This window comes from Anolis sagrei, chromosome X (assembly GCF_037176765.1).
Source record: "Anolis sagrei isolate rAnoSag1 chromosome X, rAnoSag1.mat, whole genome shotgun sequence".
Taxonomy (NCBI): domain Eukaryota; kingdom Metazoa; phylum Chordata; class Lepidosauria; order Squamata; family Dactyloidae; genus Anolis; species Anolis sagrei.
The window spans coordinates 75,072,638-75,094,083 of record NC_090034.1 but is presented as its reverse complement, the minus strand read 5'-3'; the positions used below and the strand labels follow the sequence as shown (position 1 = coordinate 75,094,083).

The 21,446-nt window shown below is 43.6% G+C and overlaps 1 protein-coding gene across 1 annotated transcript in view; it reads left to right on the top strand.

Annotated features, from left to right (window-relative positions):
• MAN1C1 (mannosidase alpha class 1C member 1) overlaps nt 1-21,446 on the top strand; it is a 287,547-nt gene that overhangs the window by 215,199 nt on the left and 50,902 nt on the right. The window contains exon 5 of the mRNA XM_060784442.2: nt 21,249-21,343. Within this exon, the coding sequence (XP_060640425.2) occupies nt 21,249-21,343 (95 nt within the window). The remainder of the gene's footprint in view (nt 1-21,248; nt 21,344-21,446) is intronic.

Here is a 21,446-nt window from a genome sequence, read left to right as displayed (position 1 = left end):
ATAGAACTTTGAAAAAGGCGACGGAGGGCCTGATTAAATTAAATTAAATCCAAGTGGGAATTGAAAAGTCAACGACAGATTCCAGATGAAGACTCTGCAATTAAGCAGATGAACCGATGGATCACATCCTCAGCTGCTGCAAGAAGATCACGCAGACGGACTACAAGCAGAGGCATAATACCGTTGCTCAGATGATCCATTGGAACTTGTGCCACTAATACCAGCTGCGTGCGACAAAGAACTGGTGGGACCACAAGCCTGAAAAAGTTACAGAAAACGAACACGTCAAACTACTCTGGGATTTCCGAATTCAGACTGACAGAGTTTTGGAACACAATACTCCTGACCTCACGATTGTGGGGAAAAAACTCGAAGTATGGATTATCGATGTTGCAATCTCAGGCAACAGCAGAATTGACAGAAAGCAACTGGAAAAGTATTGTCGAAGGCTTTCATGGCTGGAATCACTAGGTTCTTGTGGGTTTTTTCGGGCTATGTGGCCATGTTCTAGAGGCATTTTCTCCTGACGTTTCGCCTGCATCTATGGCAAACATCTTCAGAGGTAGTGAGGTCTGTTGGAATTAGGAAAATGGGTTTATATATCTGTGGAATGACTGGGGTGGGGCAAAGAGCTCTTCTCTGCTGGAGCTAGGTGTGAATGTTTTAACTGACCCCCTTCATTAGCATTGAAAGGCCTGGCTGAGCCTGGGGGAATCTTTTGTTGAGAGGTGTTAAGATGTGCCTGGTTGTTTCCTCTCTGCTGTTTTTGCTGTTGTAATTTTAGAGTTTTTTAATACTAGTAGCCAGATTTTGTTCATATTCATTTATTTATTATTTTATTTATTTACTTTACTTCTATACCGCTGTTCTCAGCCTGGAGGCGACTCACGGCGGTTCACAAGACACAGGACATAGCAAAATTCAACACCAATATAAAGCAGTTAATAACCTAATCTAATACACAATTAATACACAATTACTATACTAACCATTCCCTAACAGTGGGCTCCTCCTTTCTGGAAAAGCTTACACGATATGAGGATTTAAAGATTGAACTGCAAAGACTCTGGCACAAGCCAGTAAAGTTGGTCCCAGTGGTGATCGGCACACTGGGCACAGTGCCTAAAGACCGTGGCCTGCACTTAAAAACAATCAGCGCTGACAAAATTACCATCTGTCAGCTGCAAAAGGACAGCCTACTCAAATATTTGCCGGTACACCACACAGTTCCAGACACTTGGGAAGTTTCCGACGTCTGATAAATACAAAAGCCAGCATAGTTTTCTTCTTTGTTGTATACTTCTTTGGAGTATCTAATAATAATAATAATAATAATAATAATAATAATAATAATAATAATAATATAAATTCTCCCTGCAGCCCCAACCACTAAATCATTCTACATAGTTGAACAAGTCAAAATGCAACTTGTTTGTGAAGAATGAAAATTTGATCTATTAATTACGTCTTGCAGAATGACTTTGCCTCCTTGACCGTGGAGTTGTTTTCCTCCCATGGATAGTTTCTGCTGTATAGCTCTTTGCTTTGGTACATTGGTCCCTCCTGAAATGCCATTTGCCACGATCTTGGCCTCGCGTTCAAAACTTGTTAATTTCCAGATGTCAGAGAGAGGAACCTTTATAGGCCCCTCGGGGTCCCGCTAAACATTGCAGCAGGGCAACTGTCATTTTCGGCGGCAGCTGTTTTCAGCTATTTTGACCCCTCAAAAGAAGAAGCTGTTGTGATGGTTAAGGCAGTGTGATGAAGCCTGTCCTCAGTCCCTTCCTCTGGTTTCATGTTCCAAGGAAAACAGCGGCAGCATTATCTCCTCCAGGGAGATCCGGAAATTGCAAATTGTCAAAAGAAAACCAAATTGCATCAAGACTTCTTTTTTTCCAAGCAGAAATATGTTGATTTTGGCATTACCGTTTATACTTGTCAATCTCACATAGAAGTCAAGGGCAGGTTTGGGGGCTGAAATTCTGGATTTTGATGTGATTAAGCAGCTGAGGGGGGGGGGGGGGGGAAGAAGAGCCCAAGACTGTTAGGAATTGTGAGAGTTGAAGTCCAAAACATTCGGAAGGCCCAAGTTTGCCCATGCCTGATCTACACTGTAGATTAATGCAGTTTGATATCACTTTAACTGCCATGTCTCGATGCTATGAAATCAAGGGATATATAATAGTTTTACAAGGTCTTTAGCCTTCTTTGCCAAGTAGCACTGTGCTTCAACAAACTACAAATCCTAGGATTCCATAGCATTGAGTCATGATCGTTAAAGTGGTGCCAGACTGCATTAGATCCACCCTTGGAATTCCCAAATTCGGGAGGCAGGACTTCAAATCTCCTCTCCCATTGGCAAAATTGTGCAAAATGCAGGGGGTTTGCTTTCTCTCCCAGCCTTCCCATGCTTCCTTCTTCTTCATAGAGTCATAGAACCATAGAGTTGGAAGAGACCTGGTGGACCATCCAGTACAACCCCATTCAGCCAAGAAGCAGGAAAATCACACTCAAAGCATCCCCAACAGATGGCCATTCAGTTTAAATGCCTCCAAAGAAGGACCCTCCACCACACTTTCGGGCAGAGAGTTCCACTGCTGAGCAGCTCTCACAATTGGGAAGTTCTTCCTAATGTTCAGGTGGAATCTCTTTTCCTGTAGTTTGAAGCCATTGTCCCCTTGCGTCCTAGTCTCCCGGGCAGCAGAAAACAAGCTTGCTCCTTCCTCCCTATGATTTCCCCTCACATATTTATCCATGGCCCTCATCATGTCTCCTCTCAGCCTTCTCTTCTGCAGGCTAAACATGCCCAGCTCTTTAAGCCGCTCCTCATAGGGCTTGTTCTCCAGATTCTTGATCATTTTAGTCACCCTTCTTTGGACATATTCCAGCTTAGAGTCAACCTCTCCCTTCAGTTGTGGTGCCCAGAATTGGACACAATGTGATTCCAGGTGTAGTCTGACCAAGAGAGAAGAGAGGGGTAGCATGACTTCCCTGGGTCTAGACACGAGACTGTGTGTTTTTTTTATATTGTATGCTAAATGTTTTTAATTGTATTTTATGGTATTGAGGCATCGAATTGTTGCCGACTGTAAACTGTCTTGAGTCGCCTTCGGGCTGAGAAAGGCGTTATACAACTATGATAAATAAATAAATAAATAAATAAATAAATAAATAAATATTGATGCAGACCAAAATCCCATTGGTTTTTTGAGCTGCCGCATGACATTGTTGGCTCATGCTTAACTTGTTCCCCACGAGGAATCCAAGATCTTTTTCACATGCACTGTTGTCAAACCAGGCATCGTCCCCCATTCTGTCATTTTGCTAGTTTTGGCCCATCATCTCTCTAATCGATTAGGATGGGTTTGAATTCTGCTCCTGTTTTTTGTGGTATTGGCTATCCCTCCCAGTTTGATGTCATCTGCAACTTGATGATCGAATACATCAACATACGCTAAAGTGCATAAGTGCATTTCCAGAAGTTTTTTAAAGGAGAGGAGGGGGCCATTTTTCTTTCTTTAGGGAGGGAGTTTCAGAAACAGGGAGCAATCACAGAGAAGGCTCCCTCTCTCATTCCCACCACTTACTTACGTGATCCTCGTTGTCTGAGTAAGATTGTCTTCCATCAGTGTACAAGCGGTGGGTCCGTAGGTGACTGTGGAGCCCTATTATTGATCTGCATGTTCTCCTGCAGTGAGGGCATTGGTTTACAGGTGGAAGGCTGTCAGAATTGGCTTGATGCACCTTTCTCTTAGCACATTTCTCTCTTTTTCCCTCCATTCGTGCCTCTTTACATTCTACAGCACTGCTGGTCACAGCTGACCTCCAGCTGGAGCACTCAAGGGCCAGGGCTTCCCAGTTCTCAGTGTCTATGCCAGAGTTTTTAAGGTTGGCTTTGAGCCCATCTTTAAATCTCTTTTCCTGTCCACCAACATTCCGTTTTCCGTTCTTGCGTTAGGAGTAGAGCAACTGCTTTGGGAGACGGTGGTCGGGCATTAGGACAACATGGCCGGTCCAGCGGAGTTGATGGCGGAGAACCATCGCTTCAGTGCTAGTGGTCTTTGCTTTTTCTAGCATGCTGACATTTGTCCGCTTGTCTTCTCAAAAGATTTGCAGGATTTTTATAATAATAATAATAATAATAATAATAATAATAATAATCTTTATTTGTACCCCGCTACCATTTCCCCAAGGGACTCGGTGCGGCTTACAATACATTAGTAATACAAACAATAACAAATGTAATAATTAAAATTTTAAAGATAATGTTGAGCATGAACAGGTGAAATATGACTAGGATAGAGATTTCGGAGAGAGATGGGGCATGCAGACAATCCTAGATCATTAATAAAGTGCATTTAAGGACATAATGCAGGGAGATTCCTTATTCTGGGAAGGCACACTGGAACAACCACGTTTTCAGGCTCCTCCTAAAGACTGCCAGAGTTGGGGTATGCCTGATGTCCTTGGGGAGTGAGTTCCAGAGTCGAGGGGCCACCACCGAGAAAGCCCTCTCCCTCGTCCCCACCAATCGCGCCTGCGATGGAGGTGGGAGCGTGAGCGGGGCCTCTCCGGATGATCGAAGAGATCGTGTGGATTCATACACAGAGATGCGGTCACGCAGGTAGGCGGGTCCCAAACCATTTAGGGCTTTGTAGGTAAGAACCTGCACCTTGAATTGGGACCGGAAAATGAACAGCAGCTAGTGGAGATCCTTAAACAGAAGGGTTGACCGCTCCCTGTAAGGAGCACCAGTTAACAACCTGGAGGCAACACTGGTGGAATCATTCTAGGAGTTGCATGTGACGTCTGTAGATAGTCCACGTCTTGCAGGCGTATAGCAGGGTTGGGAAGACAATCGCTTTATAAACAAGCATCTTAGTATCCCTACGGATGTCCCGGTCCTCAAATACTCTCTGCTTCATTCAGAAAAATGCTGCACTCGCAGAGCTCAGGCAGGTATTTCAATGTCAATGTTGACTTTGGTGGAGAGGTGGCTGCCAAGGTAGCGGAAATGGTCAACATTTTCTAATGTTACACCATTAAGCTGTATTTCTGGCATTGGAGATGGGTTGGCTGATTACTGCCAGAAGAGCGCTTTAGTTTCCTCAATGTTCAATGAGAGGCCGAGCTTCTCGTATGCTTCTGTGAAGGTGTTTAGAGTGGCTTGTAGGTCTTCTTCTGAATGCGCACAGACGACGTTGTCATCAGCATATTGGAGTTCTATAATAGATGTTGTGACCTTGGTTTTGGCTTTCAGTCTGCTGAGGTTAAATAGCTTGCCCTCTGTTCGATAGATGATTTCCACTCTGGTGGGAAGCTTCCCATCAACAAGATGAAGTATCTCTCGTTCCCACCAACCGAGCTTGTGACAGGCATGGGACCGAGAGCAGGGCCTCCTCCACTGACCGCAGTACACAGGATGGTCTGTATAGAGCAGTGTTTCTCAACCTGGGGGTCAGGACCCCTGAGAGGGTCATGAGAGGGTGTCAGACGGGTCACCAAAGACCATCAGAAAACACAGTATTTTCTGTTGGTCATCGGAGTTCTGTGTGAGAAGTTTGTCCCAATTCTCTTGTTTGTGGAGTTCGGAATGCTCCTTTATTGTAGGTGAACTATAAATCCCAGCAACTACAACTCCCTAATGTTAAGGTCTGTTTCCCCCCAAACTCCACCATATTTGGGCATATTGAGTATTTGTGCCAAGTTTGGTCCATATTCATCATTGTTTGAGTCCACAGTGCACTCTAGATGTAGGTGAACTACAACTCCAAAACTCAAGGTCAGTGCCCACCAAACCCTTCCAGTATTTTCTGTTTGTCATGGGAGTTTTGTGTGTCAAGTTCAGTTCAATTCCATCGTTGGTGGAGTACATAGAATCATAGTATCAAAGAGTTGGAAGAGACCTCACGGGCCATCCAGTCCAACCCCCTGCCAAGAAGCAGGAATATTGCATTCAAATCACCCCTGACAGATGGCTATCCAGCCCCTGTTTAAAAGCTTCCAAAGAAGGAGCCTCCACCACACTCCGGGGCAGAGAGTTCCACTGCTGAACGGCTCTCACAGTCAGGAAGTTCTTCCTCATGTTCAGATGGAATCTCCTTTCTTATAGTTTGAAGCCATTGTTCCGCGTCCTAGTCTCCAAGGAAGCAGAAAACAAGCTTGCTCCCTCCTCCTTGTGGCTTCCTCTCACATATTTATACATGGCTATCATATCTCCTCTCAGCCTTCTCTTCTTCAGGCTAAACATGCCCAGCTCCTTAAGCCGCTCCTCATAGGGCTTGTTCTCCAGACCAGTTCAGAATGCTCTTTGATTGTAGGTGAACTATAAATCCCTGCAACTACAACTCCCAAATGACAAAATCAATCCCCCCAACCCCACCAGTATTCAAATGTGGGTGTATTGGGTATTTGTGCCAAATTTGGTCCGGTGAATGAAAATACATCCTGCATATCAGATATTTACATTACAATTCATAACAATGGCAAAACTACAGTTATGAAGTAGCAACGAATATAATGTTATGGTTGGAGGTCACCACAACATGTGGAACTGTATTTAGGAAGGTTGAGAAACACTGGTATAGAGAGATGCAATTAGACAAATATCCTGGACCTGAACCGTTTAGGGCTTTATAGGTAACAACTAGCACTTCGTATTTAGCCCGGAAGCAGACCGACAACCAATGGAGCTGCTGCAGCATGGGAGTCGTCCTCTCACGATATGGCACTCCAGTTAGCAATAGTCCAAACAGGATGTGACTAAGGCATGGACTAGATATGACAAACGAGTGACATACAAAGTTGTTGTAGTCTGCCAAGTGTCAGAGGTTTTTGTTTGCTTCCCACAACAAACACCTTAAAATAATATTTACATCAGAGTCTGACCACTGGAGAGTACCTTTCTGTTTAGCGAAGACCACACAAACCAGGCTGCCTTTGGGGATTTCAGCCAACGTGGTTGGCATTTAGGCGCTAGGCCTGATATATGTGTGTGCGTGATCCAAGGAAGGAAAAGAAACAGCTTCTAAATAAAAGCCCATTGCCTCCTCCCACACCAAATGTGAATGTTGTGTCCCCCCAAAATTGTTTCTTCCTCGGGGGTAAAAAGCCATCTGCTTTCGGAAGGTGATGCAGCCTCCCGTACAAGGAAGATTAATCTCCGCTTCCAAAATGAATTTTGCTGAGCCATAAAATCCCACTGCAGTACAGTTCCTCCTTATTTCCCTGCTGCTCTCCAGTTCAGGCAGAGACTGATTGCACCATATATTTGTGATGTTGGGAAGGGAGAGATTGCACGAAATATCCGAGGCAGAGGCTGGAGTGAGCAGCGAGTTCCTTCCCTCTCGTCCTGGCAGCTGTTTTGCATTTCAAAATGAGAGAACTGCACAGATCTAACAGCAAAGATTCAAGAAGCTGCGTGGAAAGATGTTAAAAACACAGCGATTCTCAAGTTGGCGGTCAGAACCTCTGGGGGGTCTCAAGGGGGTGTCAAAGGGGTCGCCAAAGAACATCAGAAAACACAGTATTTTTGTTGGACGTGGGGGTTCTATGTGGGAAGTTTGGCCCAATTCTACCACTGGTGGGGTTCTGCATGCGCTTTGATTGTAGGTCAACTATGTATCCAAGCAACTACTCCCAAATGTCAAGATCTATTTTCCCCAGACTCCACCAGCGTTCACGTTTCGACATATTGACTATTCGTGCCAAGTTTGGTCCTCATCCATCATTGTTTGAGTAATACTAATAATAATAAACTTTATTTATACCCTGCCACCATCTTCCCGGTGGGGACTCGGAGCAGCTTACATGGGGCCAAGCCCGGACAACATATTACAGCAATAAAATCAAAACATAAACAACAAATGGCCAGGGTGGTCCATGCCTTAGTCACCTCCAGATTGGACTACTGTAATTCACTCTACGTGGGGCTGCCCTTGAAAACGGCCCGGAAATTTCAACTTGTACAACAGGCAGCGGCCAGGATGTTAACTGGCGCTGCTTAACTGGGAGTAGTCAACCCTCCTGTTTAAGGAGCTCCACTGGCTGCCATTCATTTTCCAGTCCCAATTCAAGGCGCAGGTGCTTACCTACAAAGCCCTAAACAGTTTGGGACCTGCCTACCTGCGTGACCGCATTTCTATTTACGAACCCACGCGACCCCTTCGATCATCCGGAGAGGCCTTGCTCACGATCCCACCTGCATCGCAAGCGCCAGCTCTTCGGCTTAGAAATGGAGATGAGCACCACACCCCAGAGTCAGACACAACTAGACTTAATGTCAGGGGAAAACTTTACCTTTACCTTTATCTGTGGAATGTCCAGGGTGGGAGAAAGAACTCTTGTCTGTTGGGGGTAGGTGTGAATGTTTCAGTTTCAAGGCCCGGCTTCTTGCTGCTTGGGGGAAACCTTTGTTGGGCGGTGATTAGCTGGCCCTGATTATTTCTTGTCTGGAATTCCCCTGTTTTTTAGTGTTGTTCTTTATTTACTGTTATGATTAGAGCCAACTAATCACCCCCCAACAAAGGATTCCGCCAGGCAGTAAGCCTGACCTTGAAACTGCTAGGCCAGTAAAAGCTAATTAAGGTGGCCAGTTGAAACATTCACACCTACCTCCAACAGACAAGAGTTCTTTCTTTCACTGATATATAAATCCTATTTTCCTAGTTTCCAACAGACCTCACAACCTCTGAGGATGCCTGACATAGATGGAGGTGAAATGTCAGAAGAGAATGCTTCTGGAACATGACCAGAAAGCCTGGAAAACTCACAACAACCCAGGGATTCTGGCCATGAAAGCCTTTGACAATACATTCTAACCAGGTTACAGGAAATAACATAGTATTTCTTAGAAAGAGATTCACAGGTTGGAAAGGGAAATAGAGGGAGACAGATTCTTGCTGACACGGATAGGTGGGTTAGACTTCAATTGGAGTTTTGTGCAAGAATGCAATGCTGTATAAATATACAACAGGTAGGGCCCAAGAGGCGTGCCCTTCTTCTGAAGTACTTCAGCACAGCTAGAAAGTATACCTATTGAATCAGCCTCCTTTTCTCTTACTAAACCAGACCTGTGCGAACCTGATTCTGGCCTAAAAAGATGTGGAAAGTGTGGAGGGATCTCCTTTTGACTTAGAGTAATCAGGGACAGCTTGGACTGTCACAAAACGGCTAGGAGTAAAAGGCTTGTGTGCGATCTTTTAAATCACTTAACTGGCCTGCCATGATAAAAGAGTAATCTCATGAGCACAGATTAACACTGCGAGCAATTTGCTCGCTAGAGACTGGGCACCGCTTGCTTCCATCCAGGTAGGGACAGGTAGGAGAACATAATGTGTTGCTGTTATTATCACACCATGATTATCCTCATCCCTCTTTTATCCAAAGCCTAGAGATGTATCTACATTGTAGAATTAATGCAGTTCGACACCACTTTAACTATCATGGTTCAATGCTATGGGAGTTATACTTTTACAAGGTTTTTTAGCTTTCTGGTGCCTTGCCAGACTATGACTGAAGAGTCCATTGCCTTGAGCCATGGGAGTTAAAGTAGCGTCAAACTGCATTAATTCTATAGTGTAGCTGCACTCTGGGGCTCAGGTAGCTCACACATTAAAAAGATTTTAAAAACTCAACATTGAAACATTCATGAAACTGTAACCATATTAAAAATACATACATTGAAAGATAAGAAGAAGAAGAAGAAGAAGAAGAAGAAGAAGAAGAAGAAGAAGACAGACTACAAGCAGAGGCATAACACCGTTGCTCAGATGATGAATTGGAACTTGTGCCACAAATACCATCTGCCTGCGACAAAGAACTGGTGGGATCACAAGCCGGAAAAAGTTACAGAGAATGAACACGTCAAGCTACTCTGGCACTTCCGAATTCAGACAGACAGAGTTTTGGAGCATAATACTCCTGACCTCACAATCATGTTAAAAAACAAAGTATGGATCGTCGATGTTGCAATCCCAGGTGACAGCAGGATTGCAGAGAAACAACTGGAAAAGCTGACACGATATGAGGATTTAAAAGGTCGAACTGCAAAGACTCTGGCACAAGCCAGTAAAGATGGGCCCAGTGATGATTGGCACACTGGGTGCAGTGCCTATAGACCTTGGCCTGCACTTAAACACAATCGGCACTGACAAAATTACAATCTGCTAGCTGCAGAAGGCCACCTTACCGGGATCTGCACGCATTATTCGCCGATACATCACACAGTCCTAGACACTTGGGAAGCGTCCAACGTGTGATCCAGTACAACAGCCAGCAGAGAGTCTGCTGTGGACTCATCTTGTTGCGTTTCAAATAATGGTGATGATGATGATGATGATGATGATGATGATGATGATGATGGACGCAAGCAGAGCTGGAGCATCTGGACAGCAAAACAAGAAAACTGATGACAATCCACTCCTCATGACACCCACGTAGTGATGTCGACCTGCCAGAAAATCGGTAGGTAGAGAGAGGGCTTCTGCAAGTGAAACAAACAGTAAAAGAAGAGAAACATGCTCTGGCAGATTATGTGAAAGGCAAAGAACCAACATTGAGGGAAGTCAATCGTAGGAAACTGCTTAAACGCAAAAGACAAAGAGTGAAAACCGGAAAAATACAATACAGAGCAGAAGAGAAAACTGGCAAAAGAAGGCTCTCCATGGACAATTCTTGGGAAAATTTGAGAGCAAAATTGATAAGAAAAAAATATGGATGTGGTTCACAAATGGAACTTTGGAAAAGGAGATGGAGGGCCTGATTCTTGCAGCCCAAAAACGAGCCATTAAAACCAAGGCCATCAAAGCCAGAATTGAAAAGTCAACGACAGATCCCAAGTACAGACTCTGCAATGAAGCAGACAGAATGATGGGTCACATACTCAGCTGCTTTGAGAAGATTGCACAGACGGACTACAAGCAGAGGCATAACACCGTTGCTCAGATGATTTACTGGAACTTGTGCCACAAATACCATCTCCCCAAGAGAAAGAACTGGTGGGATCATAATCCTGAAAAGGTTACAGAAAATGAACACATCAAACTACTCTGGGACTTCCAAATTCAGACTGTCAGAGTTTTGGGAGTACAATACTCCTGACTTCACAATCATGGGAAAAAATAAGTATGGATAGTCAATGTTGCAATCCCAGGCGACAGCAGGATTGACAAGAAGCAACTGGAAGAGCTTACATGATATGAGGATTTATAGATATAACTGCAAAGACTCTGGCACAAGCCGGTCAAGGTGGTCCCAGTGATGTGCAGTGCCTAAAGACCTTGGCATGCACTTAAAAACAAGTGGAGCTGACAAAATTACCATCAGCTGCAAAAGGCCACCCTACTGGGATCTGCATGCATTATTCGCTGATACAGCACACAGTCCTAGACACTTGAGAAGTGTCAGACATGTGATTGAATACAAAAGCCAGCAGAGTGATCTTGTTTGCTGTCTTTCAAAGAATAATAACACTTTATTTATTTGTGTCCTGCCCCATTTCCCAATACGGGACTCTGAGTGGCTATACAGTGTTACACAGAGTTATTTATAACACTACAGCACTTATAGCCCATTTGGCAAAAGCCTGTTGGAATAAATACCTATGATGGCAACTGGAAGGACAACAAAAGGGAGACCATTTTGCCACCTACGGAGGGATTTCTAAAATGTCAGGGTCACCACTGAGAAGGCCCTGTCTCCTGCGTTCCCACCAGCTGCACCTGTAGAGGTGTCAGGAATGAGAAGAGGGCCTGTGTTGTGCTCTCAAAGTAGTCCCTGGTCAAATTGGTCCCTGGTCAAGTGGCCTCTGGTCAAAGTGGTCCCTGATCAAAGTGGTCCCTGTTCAAAGTGGTCCCTGGTCAAAGTAGTCCCTGGTCAAAGTGGTCCCTGGTCAACTGGTCCCTGGTCAAAGTAGTCCCTGGTCAAAGTGGTCCCTGGTCAAAGCAGTCCCTGATCAAGGGATCCCTGATCAAAGCAATCCCAGGTCAAAGTGGTCACTGGTCAAAGTAGTCCCTGGTCAAAGTAGTCCCTGGTCAAATGAGCAAGCTCATTTCAGCAGAAATTAAAGATAAAAAACCCTATGTTTTGGAAATTGAAGAGTGGAAAAGGAATTGAGAAGCAATTCCTGGTAACTTGGGACATAAATGTACCAGGACATGAAGTTCCTCTCCCAACTCTCACCTTCCATTTGCAGTAGGCAAGAACTCCTATCACCTCTGGTTTGCATAGCTGCCAGTTGTGTTGGCTGAGGATAACGGGCACTATAATCCAGGGCATAACATCTGAGAACTCACTCTTTGTTAGCAAAAAGCAGTGCAGTCCTGGACTATTGGCATTTTATATGAAGAGCAATTGGAGATGGGATTAGACTTCTCAGCCTCCCCCGCCCCATGGCCTCTGTTTCCCAAAAACGTATCTGTCCCTTGCTCTAGATGCCTTTGAGCCAGAAAGAAATGAACTTTCTTCTCAAACCGTAATTCTCTAAGACAAATTAATGAAGACTTGCCAGGGCATTAGCATAAGAATATGTGGCGCAAAGACCTAAGCCAGCTTCTCCTAGTTGGCAGCCGATCAGGTGGCAGGATTTGAAGCTGAGACCTTTAACCAAAGTCTGGTTAGTCTTTGCTCAGTTGGCTTTGGAGACAAATGCGGAGATGCCGCATTCTTCATGCCAGATGCTGATAACAGACTCATGTAATCCACTTCATCATTCCTTTACCCAGATAAAGCTAGGTTTGCTTGGGAAAAAAAGAAATTACATGTCTGTTGGGGGAGGTTTGCACGAGAGAATGAAAATGCCAGTGAGGATATGGATTATGGCAGCCCTAAATCTGTGTGCATGAGTTTGAATCCTTTCAGCATTCTTTACATATGTATTCAATCCCTTCTGCAACATGGCTGTGGCTTTGCTTGCTTGAAGTGCTATGCATCCTGTGTTCCTGGCCTTGTATTATCTTGTTGTTGTTGTTGTTGTTTGATACACAACAAGATGAGTACACAGCAAACAAGATCACTATGCTAGTTTTTCTATTTGATCACATGTCAGACACTTCCCAAGTGTCTAGGATTCTATAATGTATCAGCGAATAATGCATGCAGATCCGAGTAAGGTGGCCTTTTGCAGCTGCCAGATGGTAATTTTGTCAGCGCCCATTGTTTTTAAGTGCAGGCCAAGGTCTTTAGGCACTGCGCCCAATGTGCCGATCACCACTGGGACCACCTTGACTTGCTTGTGCAGTGCAATCTTTAAATCCTCATATCGGCCAGCTTTTGCAGTTGCTTCTTGACAATTCTGGGATTGTTATTATTATTATTATTATTATTATTATTATTATTATATTTATTTATTTATACCCCACGGTATCTCTCCAAAAGGAGACTCAAAGTGGCCTAACATGACAGCATTAGCATACAATTTGAAATATACAAATATGCAAACACTAAAACAGGATTAAATAGAAAAAGTATTTTTAAAATTCCCAGTTAAAAAGCATTAAAACATGTCAAAAGTTAATTTTTTTTACCTAGATTCATAGAATTGGAGAGGACCTCATGGACCATGGGACTCCAGTGAAAACATCCCCAGCAGATGGCTGCCCAGCCTCTTTTTGAAGGCATCCAGAGGAAAAGATCTCACCATCTCTCTGGGCAATTGGTTCCATTTCCAAACCACTCAGATGCCCAGATGTTCCTTCTATATTTAATCTAACTTCAAACCATTAGACCTAGTCCTTTCCTCTGGGGCAGCAGAAAACAGGCTTAGGTCTTCCTTTCTGTGGCAGACCTTTAGGTATTTAAAAAGTGGAATTGTACCACTTCTCAGTCTTCATGTCATCAAGCGGAACAGGCCTGATTCCTTCAATCTTTCCTTATTTGTGTTGTTCTCCATACCTGTTATCGTCCATTTGTGTCCTTCTCTAACTAAACTCACTCCAGCTTGTCTGTGTCCTTAAATCAAAGCATCCAGAACTAGATGCAATACTCCAGATGAGGCCTGATGAGTGCAGAATAGAGAGCGATTATTACCTCCACGAACTTGGAAACTATTCAAGCAGGTTAAAATAGCATTTACCGTATATACCGGTATATACCAGGGTTAAACCCCTGAGCCAGCAGGACTGAAGACCGACAGGTCACGGGTTCGAATCCGGGGAGAGGCGGATGAGCTCCCTCTATCAGCTCCAGCTTCTCATGCGGGGACATGAGAGAAGCCTCCCACAAGGATGATAAAAACATCAAATCATCCAGGCATCCCCTGGGCAACGTCCTTGCAGACGGCCAATTCTCTCACACCAGAAGCGACTTGCAATTTCTCAAGTCGCTCCTGACACGACAAAAAACAACAACACACCGTATATTAGCCGAGGCACCTAATTTTACCACAACAAAACTGGGAAAATGTATTGACTCGAGTATAAGCTAACGGCGAGAAATGCAGCAGCTACTGGTAAGTTTCTAAAAAAAATAGATAGCAATAAAATTACATTAATTGAGAGTAGAGTAAATATTCAAAAATATTTACATAAAATTGTAATTTAAGATAAAGCTGTCCAACTCTGATTAAACCATTCTTCTAACCTTCTTCATTGCAAATGTGCTTACATATCCTCCCAATAATAATAAAGGGAGTAAAATAATAAATGTGATAAAAATAATAATAATAGAGTAAAATAATAGAAATGTAATAACAGTAATAATAGAGTAAAATAATAAATGTAATTATAACAATAATAAATAGAGTAAAATAATAAATGTAATAATAACAATAAAGCATAAAATAATAAATGTAATAATAATAATAATAATAAATAGAGTAAAATAATCTATATAAATCAAATGTAATGTTCGTTTGTGGGATTAACAGAACTCAAAAACCGAATTGACACCAAATTTGGACACAAGACTCTAACAACCCAATGTATGTCCTTCACTCAAAAAAAATTGAGTTTGTCATTTGGGAGTTGTAGTTGCTGGGATTTATAGTTCCCCTACAATCAAAGAGCATTCTGAACTCCACCAATGATGGAATTGAACCAATCTTGGGACACAGGACTCCCATGACCAACAGAAAATACTAGAAGGGTTTGCTGGGCATTGACCTTGAGTTTGGGAGTTGTAGTTCACCTACATCCAGAGAGCACTGAGGACACAAACAATGATAGATCTGGACCAAACTTGACAAAAATATTCCATATGCCCAAATATGAACACAGATGGAGTTTGGGGGAAATAGACCCTGACATTTGGGAGTTGTAGTTTCTGGGATTTATAGTTCACCTACAATCAAAGAGCATGCTGAACCCCACCAACGACAGAATTGGGGCAAATTTCCCACACAGAACCACCATACTTAAGGCCATCCAATCCAACTCCCTTCATCAGGGCAAGAAAACGTAATCAAAGCCCTCCTGACGAAGAGCCGTCCAGCCATAGATATAGATAGATAGATATGATTCACACACACAGAGATATATAGTATCATACATTTGAAAGGGACCCCTAAAGAAGAACAATTATATGTTGCATGTTCCAGAGTAGGCAAACCAGACAAACTCCACATCAACACTAATATAGAAACAACAAGGAATACTGTTTACCCACAAGCATAAAGGAATTACATATATTAAAATCATTACTTTATTTTCCAAATCAACAGACTGAGCCACAGTAACGCATGGCAGGGCACGGCTAGTAAACGCAATAAAAATAATACTAATAACAGTTAAAATAGTATATAACATTGACTTGAGTATAAGTCGAGGGGAGATTTTTCAACTTAAAAAGGGGGCTGAAAAACTAGGCTTATACTCAAGTATATACAGTACCTTCTTTGCTGCAGCATCGTACTGCTGGCTCATGTTCTATTTATGATCAACAACGATCCAAAAGTCCTGTTTGTATGTAGTTCCTGCTGAGCCATGTTTCCTAGACATTTGCATTTGTTTGTTTGGCCTTTGTTTCTGTTGAATGTCACATCTGGTTTTGAATGAAGCTGCATAAACAAAGACAGACATACACCTAAACCTGCCTGCACTCTGTGGGCTTTACCGACGCTCCCACCTCAATGTTTTAGATGCGGTCTCATATAAAAGCTATTCTGGGTGTGATGGATGAATGCAAGCAAGGTCAATTTTTCCAAATACTCTCCAACTGGGAAATCCGTTGCAGCTCCAAGTTATCCACATTTTAATTTATTAACATATTTATATACTGCCCTGTATCAAAAGATCTCGTGGGATGCAAACAGCATAAGGCAGTTTTAAAAATATGGATGACACTTTCGCCTGATTTACACTTCAGCTCAAAGCTCCAGATGACTTATCGTGCTGGTGCCAAGTTGATATTTAAATGCATGGCAGGATTGTGGTAGAGATCACATTAGGACCCTGAAGCGTGAAAACCATGGCGCGGGGACATTCATATCATTCCGAAATGATTGGAGCCATCATAACACGGGGAACCTTTCCCCACCCTCCCCCTTGTAGAGAGCCCAAAAGACTACTATGGGAACAAAGACCTCTAAGATGTCTGAGAAGAAGTCTTGGGTTTGAACCCACTTGTGGTGCATTGAGTCATCAAGACCCACCAAGGCTGCATCTAGATGTTAGACTGAAATACAGTCAGCCCTCCACATTTGCAGGTTTGACTTTCGTCAATTTGATTATTCATGGATTTGATCCAAAATCGGCCAGAACAATTCCATAGACATCTTCCTCCAGTTCCTCCATTGCAGAAGGAGAACCATAACATCATGCTGGAGAACATAACAATTGCAGCTGTGGACAAGTCTACATAGGGACCACCAAACACAGCAGCATTGCCCAGGCAAGAATCAAAGAACATGAAAGGCCCTGCAGACTAATCCAACCAGAGAAGTCAGCCATAGCAGAGTACCCGATGGACCAATCTGGACATAGAATATTATTGGGGAACACAGAAATGCTGGACCACTCTCACAACCATCCTGTCAGACTACACAAAGAAGCCATTGAAATCCACAAGCATGTGGACAATTTCAGCAGAAAGGAGGAAGCCATGAAAATGACCAAAATCTGGTTACTAGTTACCAGAATCAAGACAGTAAATAAGGAGCACCACTCAGAAACAGGGGGACTCCAGACATCAAACAACCAAGTGCCAGTGAACACCTCCCAATCAGAGGATGTCTACCTCTATGCAGATACCCTCACTGATTGACTTTGCAACTTCATGGCTACTCAATGCCATTCAAGCTTGCTAATTGCAACATTCACACTTCCTTTAAACCAGTGGTTCCTAACCTGAACCCATGGATCACCAGTAGTCCGCAAGAATGAAAATATGGTCTGCAGCCTCACCATTACTACACCATTGCCTCGAAACCATGCAGCAACGAGAGCAATTGTCTTGCAAAAATCTCGTATAGTCCCGAGGAAACTGGGATGTTGGGAGGGGAGAGGCTGACTACCCATGGAAGATTACTACTACTACATCAGCTCTAGATTATTAAATATGGTTTTCTGTGGGTGAGCAGATGGCAACTACTGGATGGCATATGTTCTGTATCAGAAACTAGAGCTGATGTGGTCTATCCAATGCAGTTTTCTGAATCAGCACCCTAAATAAACAAACCAATCTAAAGTTGACCAAAAACTGATTCGTAACCCTTTTGGTGTTAATGTTCGAGAGTGGTCCCTGGTCAAAGTGGTCCCTGGTCAAGTGGTCCCTGGTCAAAGTAGTCCCTGGTTAAAGTGGTCACTGGTCAAAATGGCCCCTGGTCAAAATGGTCCCTGGTCAAAGTAGTCCCTGGTCAAGTGGTCCCTGGTCAAAATTGTCCCTGGTCAAAGTGATCCCTGGTCAAAGTAGTCCCTGGTCAAGTGGTCCCTGGTCAAAGTAGTTCCTGGTCAAAGTGGTCATTGGCCAGAGTGGTCCATGCTCAAAGTGTTCCCTGGTCAATGTGGTACCTGGTCAAAGTAGTCCCTGGTCAAGTGGTCCCTGGTCAAAGTGGTCCCTGGTCATAGTGGTCCCTGGTCAAAGTGGTCCCTGGTCAAAGTATTCCATGGTCAAGTGGCTCCTGGTCAAAGTAGTCCCTGGTCAAAGTGTTCACTGGCCAGAGTGATCCCTGTTGAAAGTGGTCCCTGGTCAAAGTAGTCCCTGGTCAAGTGGTCCCTGGTCAAAATGGTCCCTGATCAATGTGGTCCGTGGTCAAAGTGGTCACTGGTCCAAAAACAAAAAAAGGTTGGGAACCATTACTTTAAACAGACAAGGGTTCTTTCTCCCACTCCCCTAACCCTAGGACATTTCTCAGATATATATGCACTCCCCTTGCCTCACTACCAACAGAACCTCTGAAGATGGCAGCCACAGATGCAGGTGAAACATTAGGAGAAAATGCTGCTGGAACATAGCCTTACAGCCCAAAAAGCCCACATCAACCCAGCCTAGAAATTCCCAGAGAGATATTCCCTCAACTTAAAAAAAAACAGTCTTTTATTTCTGCTTTGTCATTTTCACAAGGTTCTTGGACCCCTAACCCTAGGAAATGTGGAGAGGCTAGATGTAATGAGTCTTGTTTAAGAGCATCTAGTGTTGAAAAACACTCACTTTTCTTACTTAATGTTTGGTATATTAGATATCATTTTAAGCATTCAGGGGTTTTTTTGTGTTTTAAAAATAATGTTGAACAGCGTCCTTGTTCAGAAGCGTGGGAACTGTCCCTTTGCACAATGCAGAATTAACCACCCCTGACGTCCAGATGGGGAAACCTACTTGTAGCAGATTGTAATGCCTAGGAGGGGCTTGGATCCTAAAATCATGTGGCGACTCCTGTGTCTCCAGGTACCATCTGGCTGCATTTGCTGGAACTGATTCAAACAGCATGACTAGGTGGAGCCCTGGCTGCCTCCATCTCCTCCGCTAACAAAAGCAGATCCAGGTGATTTTGTCTACAAGACCCAATGCAATGCAAATTGGGCACGGTGAACCTCAAGAGGATGCCAAATTCTGCAGCCTTTTGTAGCTGGAGAAAGTTCATTGGGAAGATGTTTTGCAAAACACAGCAATAGGGAAAAAAAATTTCCTAGCTGGAGAAAGTTCACTGGGAAGATGTTTTGCAAAACACAGCAATAGGAAAAAAAATTTCTTCCCCAGCATAGCCCCCAATGATTTCTCACCATCATTACTTTGTATTGTCAAAGGCTTTCATGTCCGGAATCACTTGGTTGTTGTGAGTTTTCCAGGCTGTATGGCCATGTTCCAGAAGCATTCTCTCCTGACATTTCGCCTGCATCTATGCCAGGCATCCTCAGAAGTTTGTGAGATCTGTTGGAAACTTGTGGATTTCAATGGCTTCTATAACACAGCATATTATTTGAGAATATAGAAATGCTGGACCACTCTAGCAACTACCATGACAGACTACACAGAGAAGCCATTGAAATCCACAAGCATGTGGACAATTTCAACAGAGAGGAGGAAACCATGAAAATGAACAAAATCTGGCTACCAGTATTTTAAAAAAAACTCCAAAATCATAACAGTAAATAAAGAACAACACTCAAAAACAGGGGAATTCCAGACAAGAAATAATCAGGGCCAGCTAATCACCTCTCAACAAAGGATTCCCCCAGGCAGTAAGAAGCCTGACTTTGAAATGGCTAGACTATTAAATGCTATCTCCTATCGCATCTCCTTCTATGAACCGGCACGAGCTCTAAGATCTTCTGGGGAGGCCCTCCTCTCAGTCCCACTACCGTCTCAAGAGAGAGGGCCTTCTCAGTGGTGGCCCCCCGTCTCTGGAACGCCCTTCCAAGGGAAATAAGACAGGCCCCATCCCTCCCCTCCTTTCGTAAGAGCTTGAAGACCTGGTGGTTTCAACAAGCCTTTGAAAATGACCAGTTCTAACTCAGCCCCACACATTGTCTAATACGGCCTTATTCTTCCTACCAGTTACCCAGATTCTTTCCTCTAATCGGCCCCGGAATGAACAGCCACAGACCTGTACCTAATATTATTGTTGCCTGCCATAGCATTGCACTTAATTCCCGGGCCCCCTAGAATTTTTGGGCTTGCACAAATCTTGGCCCGGCCTTTTAAATTTTTAATTGCCTTGAAAAGGCAGGATTACTTTTAATATATGTGTGTTATGGCGACAATTTTTATGCTTATATTTTGTTTCTTAAACTTATGGTTATGTTGTTTTACTCTGTATGTTTTGTGGTGTTACTTGGGAACCGCTCTGAGTCCCCTCGGGGAGATGGAGCGGTATATAAATAAATTATTATTATTATTATTAATCAAGGTGGCCAATTGAAATATTCACACCTACTTCAAACAGTCAAGAGTTCTGTCGCCCACCCTGGACATTCCACAGATATATAAACCCCAAGTTTCCAGTAGACCTCACAGCCTCTGAGGATGTCTGCCATAGATGCAGGCCAAACGTCAGGAGAGAATGCTTCAGGAATATGGCCATACAGCCCGGAAAACTCACAACAACCCATCATTAGTTTGATTGCAGTCAATGTATCATTTGAAGCACCAGCTTTCAACTGATAAACTCCAGCTTGTTCCAGTCTTGCTCAGGAGGAGGGTTTGTGCCAGGACGCACAAAGATCTGTCATCTTTGCACTGGGACTGTGGCACAGCTGGCTGGGAGTCAGCTGCATTAAGATCATTACTAACCAAAAGGTCATGATTTCAAAGCCAGCCCGGGTTGGAGTGAGTTTCTGACCAAATTGTGTAGCTTGCTGTCGACCTTTGCAGCCTGAAAGACAGTTGTGTCTGTCAAGTAGGAAATTTAGGTACTAATTTAACTAATTTACGACACCATAAAAATCTCCAGCAAGCATGCAAAGAATGAGGAAGTACTTCATGTCACAAATGGATGGTGAAGCAATAGATCCCCTGGTGGCCAGAATACCCTCATGAAAAAAGCTGGAATGTTAAATAGTCTCTGTGTGTCTGTCTATATATGTTGTGTATCTATGGCATTGAATGTTTGCCATGTATATGTGCAGGGTGAGAAGGGCGGAATATAAATACTGTAAATAAATAAATAAATAAATTCAGTCCCAGGTAAAGTATAGTCTGTGTCAGTGGAAAACCAAACCTAATTTTGTGAAGAACCTCTTCGTCAGCTGAACATATGGAGGTTTTATATTTATTAAATCTAACAAAATGTGCATTTTCTGACCAGTTCTCCTCCCTTGCTCCCCTTTTTTAACTCTTGGATTTCTGAGTTGTCCTTTGTCTGTCTTTGCTTCCCGCAGGTCTTCAAGAGCAAAGCCCTGGAACTCGGAGAGAAGCTTCTCCCCGCCTTCAACACGCCGACGGGAATCCCGCGGGGAGTCATAAACCTGGGCAGGCAAGGCACATATCGCTACTCCATTCTCTTCCACAAAAATGCTGCCTACAGAAGGGGTGGGCAGGGGTAGCCCCCTCCCATCCATTTCTCTGGTAGCTAAAAG